This window comes from Hydra vulgaris, chromosome 10 (genome assembly GCF_038396675.1).
Source record: "Hydra vulgaris chromosome 10, alternate assembly HydraT2T_AEP".
NCBI lineage: Eukaryota > Metazoa > Cnidaria > Hydrozoa > Anthoathecata > Hydridae > Hydra > Hydra vulgaris.
Window position 1 is genome coordinate 42,658,834 of NC_088929.1, and position 11,636 is coordinate 42,670,469.

Consider the following 11,636-nt stretch of genomic DNA (forward strand, 5'->3'; position numbering starts at 1 on the left):
ACTTTCAAAAGTTTAGATTTTAATGATGGCTACGGTCTTTAGTTACAAAAATATTTATTTAATAACAACCATATATTTATAATTTAAGGTATTAATAAATATCTAAATCTATAATTGTCTGTTCATTGAAGGAAGTTGCAAATTTATTATCATGGGATGAGAAATTAATGTAGATATTTCATCAATATTTTTTTGAAAGCTTTCAAGCTCATTAATGAATGTTTGTGATTTTTGCTTCACTTGATTATTACCAGTATTAACAGCTAAAGATACTTTTGTGCAGTTTTTTTCTTGAGTTAAAAGAAATGATCGTAACTTATGAACATGCTTGCAAAGAATTACGATGTCATTACAATTACACCTATATAAATGCTGACAAAAACCATTACAGGCAGGATTTAGACATGATTCTAAACACAAACTTTCCTTACAAGTGTCGGTTATAATGTCAACATTGTATGTTACATCTTTTGATTGACTCTTAACTGTGTACTGAGTTAATGAACATTTAATAATACATTTATCTGAAATCAACATTCCTTTTTCATGTCTTTTTTTGTACTTTTTTAAGAGAGATATTGTTCCAAGATAAATGGTGTCTCTTTTGTGGCATCTTTCTCGATTGTTAAAAGAAAATTGATTAAATCGTCTAATCTTTTATTAGGTCGTCTTTCCATATAAACTGTTTTCAATTTGTTATGAAATGACTCACACAACATATTAGTATCAGTGTCAGCATGTTGAATGTTGCGATAACAAGAAGCCCATTTTATATGTCGAGGAGCATTGTATGTAACAAAGTAACTAATGAAGTTAGGACATTTATGTTCATATGCCTTTACAAAACCATTCATAGTTGATAAAAAAACATCAGGGTTTTTTTCGTCAATGGTTGTCTCTAAGATCCTATAAACTTCTTCTTGTAAATTAGATGGACCAACTAAAGGAAATTTATTGCGCCATGCAAGTTTTACATGCCATTTGCATAGCAAGTGGCGCACATCTCCAAAAACATTATTAAAAGAATTCCAGCCCGACAAATCATCATCTGTCATAACAGCATTAATTTTTACAGAATGATTGCATCTCCTTTTTATTTCCTCTAAGAATGGTGTTATGGTTTGTTCATCTGCATGGTTAGAAATAAGAAAAGCAACTGGATAACCCCTTTTAAAATCATCTCGAACTAGTAAAGTTACAAGAGGAAATGCATACTGATTGGTGCAGTGTGTAGCATCAATACAAACAGTTTGTGATGAATGCTTTTTAAACATTGATAGTTGATGCTTTGTTTGTATACCAACCACAAAGGAATCCTTATTAAGTTCAATGTCGGCATACACCTTTGGGCCGATAACTGTTTGCTGTCCTTGTGGCTTATAAACCAGAATGCTGTTAAAATCTTCAGACTTCAACTTTTGAACAAGTAAAAAAGTTGAAATGCTATCATCAGGGTGAAGCCGACATCCCTTTTTTACTGCTCTGTTAATATCAGAAATATTCTTTTTTGTAAGAAGATGTGATTTAGTTAAAACAGCATCTTTATCATTTATATTTTGTCTGTCTCCAAAACTTTCCCTAAGATCACGATAAACCGTATTTACAGGTACACCTAATGATAATTTAGCAGAAATATTTTTTTTAATATTACCTGGAATAGGTTGATACATGGTATTTGTAATACTAACACTGTGGTTATGAGTTTTGATATACTGCATATTTGTGACACCATTTTTGTTTACTGTGACAATCATTATGGCAGGGCAGAAGGCACCTGATTTAACACTCCCTCTGGGAAAATGTACCTTCATGACATTCCTCTATGTGTTTAATAGGTTTGACTTTTTGAAAAAATACTTGGCTGCAGTCTTGATAGTGACATGGAGTTCTTTTATCTTTGGATTGATCATCTCTAAAAATGGTTTTATGTACCTGTAAAGCATGTCTTTTCATATTATCTTATCTTGTAAATGACATCATACCTGTAAAGCATGTCTTTTCATATTATCTTTTCTTGTAAATGACATCATACCAGTAAAGCATGTCTTTTCATATTATCTTTTCTTGTAAATGACATCATACCTGTAAAGCATGTCTTTTCATATTATCTTATCTTGTAAATGACATCATACAAGCAGAACACATAAAACTAAAAACAGCAATTTTTAATTAAGTCCTTATACACTTTAGTTACTTATTGACATCAATTAAGTATTTTACCCGGGTTTTTTTAACTGAATTTCTGTTAAACTATTCAATGGATCGATTGATGACGATGCTGAAAAAAAAAATGTCATTTTTGTTTTTAATTCACCACAGAAAACCACTAAAAAGTTTCATATTATCAACAAAATGGTTCTTTTAACTATTTGATTTTGAAAAGGGGCGATTTACTCTCATATGAAAAAAATCCTTGAAAGCGGAGATTTATTGTTTAAAAAAACTTGACAAAAGTAAAACTTACTCTTATATCAAAAACTTTAAAAAGGGGAGAATTATTCTCATATGAAAAAAATCCTTAAGAGAGGAGATTTACTCTTTCAAATAAAACTTGACAAAAGTAAATATTACTCTAACAACAAAAACTTTGCAAAAGGGGAGAATTACTCTTCCACATCGCCAAATAGGTTAATTTTATTAATAAAATGATTCTCTTTAATAACTTAATTTTGAAAAGGGGAGAATTACTCTCATATAAAAAAATCTTTAAAAGAGAAGATTATTGTTTTAAAAATAACCTGATAAAAGTAAAACTTACTCTTAAAACAAAAACTTTAACAAGGGGAGAATTACTCTTACCACAGACCACCACCAAAAAGGTTCATCTTATCAATGCAATTATTCTTTTTAACTATTTAATTTTGAAAAGGGGAGAATTACTCTCATATGAAAAAAATCCTTAAAATATGAGGTTTATTGTTTCAAATAAAACTTGACAAAAGTAAAACTTACACTTTTAACAAAAACTTTAAAAAGGGGAGAATTGTTCTTCCACAAAAAACCACCAAAAAAATTCATTTTATCATTAAAATGGTTCTTTTTAATAATTTAGTTTTGAAAAGGGGATAGTTACTCTCATATAAAAAAATTCTTAATTGAAGGATTTTTTTTTAGCTTATAAGAGGAGATTTACTTTTTAATGGGACTTACTCCCACTATCGATATTACATAACAACTCAAAAAACTAAAAACCCTACCTTCATAAGGGTTTATTTCTGCAGCATTAACAAATGATAATTTATCACTAAGCTTGTTAAACATTTAATTGTTTAATTTCTCAATAAGTTTATTTACTTTAACAACACCAAAAATTCAAAAACTTTACTATTCACGACAAATTTTCACGACTAAAACATGCGACAAACTTTATGCAGGTGACGTAAACATTAGCACAGGCTAATGTTTACGTCGGGAGTATTTCTCCCCTACGTAAAATTCGTTGCAAAGTGCAAACAACAGGCAGGTTTTTTTATAATAATTTTTTTACTTTTTACTGTTTTCTAATGTGTTTGTTGAAATTATTTATCATTTTAGTAAGATTCTAGTTAAATAATAAAGATTTAATATGGGAAACCTTCAAAATAACAAAAGAAAGTCATCAAGAAAGGTTGTTGGTGGTTATAAAAAACCTGTAAATATTGTAAATAATAAATGTGGTATCAATGGAAATTAAAAAAATGTAAATATTGAAAATATCACTAAAAAAAAATTTACCATTAAACCAGCTGAACATTCTGGAAGTAGTGATGATAATTTTTTATTTATAAATTTCAAAATACTTATGGAAATGATAGCAGTAGGAAACAAGTGTCAAGAATGTGGGGAAGCTAATGTCACAATATCTAATAGTTTGGGTGATAGAAAGGGATTTTCTCATAAAATTGTTTACTTTTGTGGATCAGGTGCTATTGACATATTTCAGCAATCTGTAAGTCGAAATAAACTAGTTTATAATGAGTATCTTGGAGATGGAGACACAGCTTCTTACAAAGAAGTTGTTAACTCCAAACCCTACGAAGCACAATTTGGTATTACACCTGTTAAACTTGAATGTATTGGAAATGTAAACAAACGAATAGGTTCTCCACTTAGGACACTAGTACAAGAATATAAAAATACCTCTACACCATTTGGTGGAAAAGGAAAATTGGCAAACAATTCCATTAATTCAATAACAAATTATTATGGTATTGCCATTTGAAGAAGTCTAAAATTAAATTGCACTAACAATGAAAAAATTTACACAATGAAAAAGTGGATAGGTGCTATCTTTCATCATTGTACCAACTTTTCTAACTTAGAAAAGCGCCACATGTTTTGTCCACCAGGAGAAGAATCATGGTGTAGTTACAAAAATAAAAAACTAAAAAAACACAAAGAGAGGATTAATTTACCAGAGTGGATGTTTCCTATCTTGTCAAAGATTTTCCAAGATCTTTAAATTGATGACCTTCTTCGCAAGTGCATCCATGGGGAAACTCAAAATGCTAACGAGTCTCTGAATAGTATTATCTGGATGAAATGTCCTTAGCAAGTCTTTGTATAAAGATCAATTCTACAGTTAGGTGTAGATAGTGCTATTCTTCAATTTAGCAATGGTCAATTTAGACTTGTTATAGTGTATGAAAAACTTGGAATACAGACCGGTGTCTGTTTTAATATTATATCTGAAAAAATGAACCGACGCAGCATCCAAAATTTACTTATTAAAACATCAGATAAGACTAAAGCAAAAAGAAAAAAACTAAAAGCCATCAAGAAGAGTTTATTGAATAAAGACTTATATTAAGAGGGAGGAGAAACATATTTAAAAGGAGGATTTTAGTTTAAAAAACAATTTTTTTTTCTTGTTTTTTGATTTTCTACCATACCGTTTTTCAAGAAAATTATCTCACGAAAAACATCATACCTTTTCAATTAATAGTGACAAATACTTAAAATTTTCAGGGCTTATTCATCCAGTGTACTGCTAGTGCCTGAGTTTCAAATAAATTTATTTTTGTAAGTCGTGGTTAGGAAACTAAGATTGGTTGATTAGAAGCATAACTTTTAGTAGAAACGAACTTTTTTAATAAAAAAAACTCACGCACAAGATACAGGTAGCACGAAAAAGTATACCAAGTTTGAAAGTAAAATAAGCTTTTACTCATGAGTAATTGTGTTTCTAGTAAACTCTATTTTTTGGGGTTATTTTGACTTTTATAGGCCTCTATGTGATCATCAATATATTTTTGGAGTTCGAAAATATATATTTTTTTACACATTCTGAACCTACTTTTAAAAAAGTTAATGCTTCATGAATAAAAAAAACCTTTTTTTAATTACATAGGAACCACCTTAAATAAAAACTTTTGATAAATATTACAATTGCGTTAAATACAAAATATTATTATTCAAATATTAATATTATTAAAAAAATGTTATTATTCGTAAACTTTAATTTGCATTATTTATTTATAAATTCTGTATAAAGAGCTACATTTTAATTTCTGAAATACAGAATATGATTTCTCGCCATAAATCTGGGTACGAAAAACGAAAATAGCGACAAAAAAGAAATAAAGAAAGTTCTAAAGGTATGAGAACACTAGAAAACTTGGGGTTTAAAATTTCTTCAAAAACACAGAACGATGACCTATTTTAAAGTTGAACTGCAAAAAAGTCCGTCAACATGTTTTAAATGAGATTTCCGCGCAATCTGATATTTCGACACTTTCTTTGAATATCGACTGTGATATTGATACATAGATATTGGAGTGGTAAAAGTAAATGTAACACCAAAAGAGGTAGAAGATGCCATTCTAAGAGGTCCAGAACCACACCCAACAACATTCCCTCTAGATAAACACGGTTGTCAATTCCCTACCTATTTATTCGTTTAAAAAAATAAAGAATTAGTTCCTCGTGATTGGTTAGTTTGGAGCAAATCTAAAAATGCTTTGTTTTGTTTTCCTTGTCGTTTATTCTATAAATTTCATGAGCAAAGATCAATTATTGCTACAGAAAATGGTTGGCAGGTTAATAGAGGGTACAAAAAATTATATGACAGAATACCTGACCATGAAAAATCTAGTAATCATAAATCTTGTTATATCCATTGGCGAAATTTAGAAAAAAATATTAATAAACATGCCACAATTGATTGCTATATAGTATAACAAATACAAAATAAGACACAAAAATGGAAAGATTTATTAAAACTATTATTAAATGTAATTTTGTTTCTTGCTGAGCGTGGATTGGCCTTTAGAGGTGTTACTCATTTGATTGGAGATTCGAACAATGGAAATTCTCTAAGATTATTAGAACTTTTAAGTCATTACGATCCGCTTTTAAAAGAACATTTAAAAAACGTAAAGCAGACACAAATCGAAAAGCAGAGATTGCAAGTACATTACTTATCGCCAGACATTCAAAATGAATTCATATTATGCTGTGCAGATTACTTGAGAACTTGTATTTTAAAGGAAAGAGAAACTATGAAGTATTATTTCCTTATTGTAGACGCAACACCCGATTCTGCGCATATAGAATAAACTACATTCATTTTACGGTACGTTACTATTAAGTCCAACAAATTCGAAATTATGGAAAGATTTCTTGCATTTGTTGACTGCAATAAGAAGACTGGAGTAGATGTTGCTAATTTAATTCTTGAAACGCTACAAAGGTATAATATTCCTATAAGTGACTGTCGCGCACAAGGATATGATAACGGATTTAACATGAGTGGATCATATAAAGGTGCACAAGCTCGCATTTTGCAAATTAATCCATTGGCAATTTTTTCTCCTTGTGCATGTCATAGTTTAAATTTATGTGGCGTTTATGTAGCAGAATCTTGTATTTATGTTGTAAGATTTTTCGGCACTATACAAAAATTATAAAATATATTTAGTAGTAGCCCACAAAGATGAGAAATATTATAAAATATTACTGGATATTCTTTGCACACTATGTCAAATACGCGGTGGTCTGCAAGAATTGAAAGTGTTAAGCCATTTGCTGAAAAAATTAATGAAATTAAAATAGCAACAAACGCTGTTTTGGAATTAAACTTAACGTCAGAAACTCGATCAGGTCTTATTAAAATAAAACAATATATGGAATCTTTTGAATGCTTAGTACCGGCAAAAATATGGCACAAAGTTCTTGCTGCTATAAACTAAAGAAGTACTGTTTTACAAGTCGCAATGTAACAATTGATGTAGAAATAACCAATTTGTTGAGTCTTCTTGTTGAATTAAATACGATAAGAGATAGTTGGGATACTATTCTAAATGAATGTAGATGTTGGGCACATCTTTACAGATAAACAATTTTCGAGGAAAAAATATACTAAAAGAAAAAAAACAACACACGAGTTGATAAGGACACCGGCAGAAGAATTTAGAATTAATGTTTTCAATGTTTTCATGGATAGCATTATTGGAAATATGACAAGAAGATTTAATGCAGCAAAAGAAATAGATTCTTTATTCAATGTATTATGGTTGTTCCGTGACTTAAAAGATCAAGAAATACAAAGTAAGTGTGGAAAGTTGCAAAAAATGTATGAAAGTAATATGATCATCTTAGAGATGATCATCTTAGAGATGAAATACTACATTTAAAATCAATTTATGATGCCAATATACAAAATATTTCTCTTCAGCCCGTTGAATTGTTAAATGAAATTAAAAAACACAAACTGGATGTGTTGTTTCCAAACACTATAGTTGCAATAAGACTATTTTGCACAATTCCAGTGACAGTTGCCCAAGCAAAAAGATCTTTTAGCATGTTGAGAAGAATAAAAAACTTATTACGATCAACAATGACACAAAATCGTTTAAACGACTTAGGACATTAATCTATTGAAGCCGAAATGGCTATGAAAGTTAATTTTAAAGAAGTTATTAATTTGTTTGCGAGTCGAAAGGCTCGCAAAGCTCTATTATGAAACAGTGTTAAACATTGTTTTTTATACACTTTTTCCTAATTTTAACTTTTAAAAGATTTAAATAGTTTTGACTTTTAAAAGATTTGATTAATTTTCATTTTTAATTTTCAATGACCAGAGTACGCTTTCTGGTCCTGGGTATATGATTGATCATATTGAGGGCCCGTTAAAAAAATTTCCCCAGGGCCCGAAATTTCTCTCGGCGGCTATGCGAACAACATACCTGTTATTTTCTTGCAGAAGTGTTCTCCGGAGCTGTCGTCTATACTCTGAAAACTATTCAACAAGTGCTCATCAGAGTCTTGTTTTCCAGCCTGCTGGAAAGCGGCATCTGTTATCTCTACCTTCAAAAATTCTGGAGAGCGACCTGATTCGTCTAACTACTGTCCCATTAGTCTTCTTACAATCATAAGCAAGGTTTTTGAATTTTAATTAACAAACACTTAATTTCTCATGTTGAATCAAATAGCTTACTTTTTTCAGCAAATGGCTTAACACTTTCAATTCTTGCAGACCACCGCGTATTTGACATAGTGTGCAAAGAATATCCAGTAATATTTTATAATATTTCTCATCTTTGTGGGCTACTACTAAATATATTTTATAATTTTTGTATAGTGCCGAAAAATCTTACAACATAAATACAAGATTCTGCTACATAAACGCCACATAAATTTAAACTATGACATGCACAAGGAGAAAAAATTGCCAATGGATTAATTTGCAAAATGCGAGCTTGTGCACCTTTATATGATCCACTCATGTTAAATCCGTTATCATATCCTTGTGCGCGACAGTCACTTATAGGAATATTATACCTTTGTAGCGTTTCAAGAATTAAATTAGCAACATCTACTCCAGTCTTCTTATTGCAGTCAACAAATGCAAGAAATCTTTCCATAATTTCGAATTTGTTGGACTTAATAGTAACGTACCGTAAAATGAATGTAGTTTATTCTATATGCGCAGAATCGGGTGTTGCGTCTACAATAAGGAAATAATACTTCATAGTTTCTCTTTCCTTTAAAATACAAGTTCTCAAGTAATCTGCACAGCATAATATGAATTCATTTTGAATGTCTGGCGATAAGTAATGTACTTGCAATCTCTGCTTTTCGATTTGTGTCTGCTTTACGTTTTTTAAATGTTCTTTTAAAAGCGGATCGTAATGACTTAAAAGTTCTAATAATCTTAGAGAATTTCCATTGTTCGAATCTCCAATCAAATGAGTAACACCTCTAAAGGCCAATCCACGCTCAGCAAGAAACAAAATTACATTTAATAATAGTTTTAATAAATCTTTCCATTTTTGTGTCTTATTTTGTATTTGTTATACTATATAGCAATCAATTGTGGCATGTTTATTAATATTTTTTTCTAAATTTCGCCAATGGATATAACAAGATTTATGATTACTAGATTTTTCATGGTCAGGTATTCTGTCATATAATTTTTTGTACCCTCTATTAACCTGCCAACCATTTTCTGTAGCAATAATTGATCTTTGCTCATGAAATTTATAGAATAAACGACAAGGAAAACAAAACAAAGCATTTTTAGATTTGCTCCAAACTAACCAATCACGAGGAACTAATTCTTTATTTTTTTAAACGAATAAATAGGTAGGGAATTGACAACCGTGTTTATCTAGAGGGAATGTTGTTGGGTGTGGTTCTGGACCTCTTAGAATGGCATCTTCTACCTCTTTTGGTGTTACATTTACTTTTACCACTCCAATATCTATGTATCAATATCACAGTCGATATTCAAAGAAAGTGTCGAAATATCAGATTGCGCGGAAATCTCATTTAAAACATGTTGACGGACTTTTTTGCAGTTCAACTTTAAAATAGGTCATCGTTCTGTGTTTTTGAAGAAATTTTAAACCCCAAGTTTTCTAGTGTTCTCATACCTTTAGAACTTTCTTTATTTCTTTTTTGTCGCTATTTTCGTTTTTCGTACCCAGATTTATGGCGAGAAATCATATTCTGTATTTCAGAAATTAAAATGTAGCTCTTTATACAGAATTTATAAATAAATAATGCAAATTAAAGTTTACGAATAATAACATTTTTTTAATAATATTAATATTTGAATAATAATATTTTGTATTTAACGCAATTGTAATATTTATCAAAAGTTTTTATTTAAGGTGGTTCCTATGTAATTAAAAAAGTTACGGAACATTAGAAGGAAAAAGCTCTTTTCATCATGAACGTTTGTCATGATGAAAAGAGCGTCAAGGTTATTCATCAAGAAATGGTGAATCTCGATTTCAATTACTTTCTGGTATCTGGAACTTTCGTTGGGTCCTCCATCTACGCTAAACACAACGATAGGCTTAACCATGTTAGTTTGAGGATCTCTGGTAATAGAGTCGAATTCTTTGATATCCAAGAGCCGCTGAAAGTCTAATCCATGAGCAAAGGCGGTCGAAGATGCTTGTTTTCCTGATCAAACAGCAATGTGGGTAGGTCCTGAATAAATAACAGCATCTGTTTTCCGAGTGCACAGTGGATTCAACAGAGCTGGCCGCAGTGCATTCAACGGAGCTGAGCGACGAATGGCACCTCTAAGTAAAGAATTATCTGGGGTAATTCTTCCCCACGAACATTACGGAACTCATCTTGATTCTCAAGGTAATTATATTGACAAAAGTTAATTTGTAAAAATAATAACATAATTTTTAACCTATTATAACCAACATATCTTTTTAAATCAGGCAGGACAATAGATGAAAATTTAGAAAAACAGAACTTTGGTTTTGCTGGACAGACTTTGGCTGATATTTGGTCTGATCTACAAATTGACGGTTATCTAACCATTGCCGAGTATATTGATCCAGACTAATCAGAGCTAGATTCAAGGAGCCTTTTATTACAAGATCAACGCTGGATCGCCGATCATCTTCGTACAAGTCAATATTTTACTCAAATTGTGAAATGTGAAAATCGTTTTTGTTGTCGGACTATTAGAAGCTCTTTTTACTCTAATTAGAGCAAGATTCCTTCCGCCACCTGTCCCTGTCAACCAAACAAGAGACGGGCTCAAAACAGTAGATGTTTCAGAAGGAGCAAAGGAATTGTTTCCATCATCCGTCTTTATGCTCATTGCATCAAACATTGAAAGTATTCTTCCTCGTACTGCCAAAGGATTTCCAATTTTGCCGTATGATGCGTTTTGTCCATCAATTCAATCTAGTCTAGCTGATAGAATATGTAAAAATTGCAATCTCTACTTTGCCTCTCAAGCTATGTTGAAAAAGCGCGCTTCAATCTATTCTTCTGCTATAACACTCCCTCTAATCAAAAGAGTCCAACGTGTTTGTATCGCTGCCAAGCGTCAGACAGAATTTTTGGCAGTCATCGCCTTGCAGAAGAGTTCGGAAACTGCTGAATGGTTAGATGAAAATAAAGTTGACGCAACGAATTTGATTGCACCTCAAGAATACGATATCCTTTTAGAGCGCTGAGAGCATTCATTACCTATTGTTTCAATCGATGATCACTTCAACAACCCATGGGAAGATTATATTAAAGATAAATAATACTATTTGCTTAGTTGATTATTTAATGAGATATCGACTATTATATAATATAATTTAATGAGATCTACTATTATATAAATGTATAATTTAATCAGAAAAAAAATCAATGATTTTTGAACATTTTTATTGTTTTTTAGGGGGGGATTA

The 11,636-nt window shown here is 30.8% G+C and overlaps 1 protein-coding gene across 1 annotated transcript; it reads right to left on the reverse strand.

Moving 5' to 3' along the window:
* Window positions 1-8,894: 8,894 nt before the first annotated feature.
* On the reverse strand, window positions 8,895-10,291 carry LOC136086364 (uncharacterized). Its single transcript, XM_065808660.1, has 2 exons — window positions 10,226-10,291; window positions 8,895-9,257 (listed from the first exon to the last, which is right to left on the reverse strand). The coding sequence occupies exons 1-2, from the start codon at window positions 10,289-10,291 to the stop codon at window positions 8,895-8,897; spliced, it is 429 nt and encodes a 142-aa protein (XP_065664732.1).
* Between the last annotated feature and the right edge of the window lie 1,345 nt (window positions 10,292-11,636).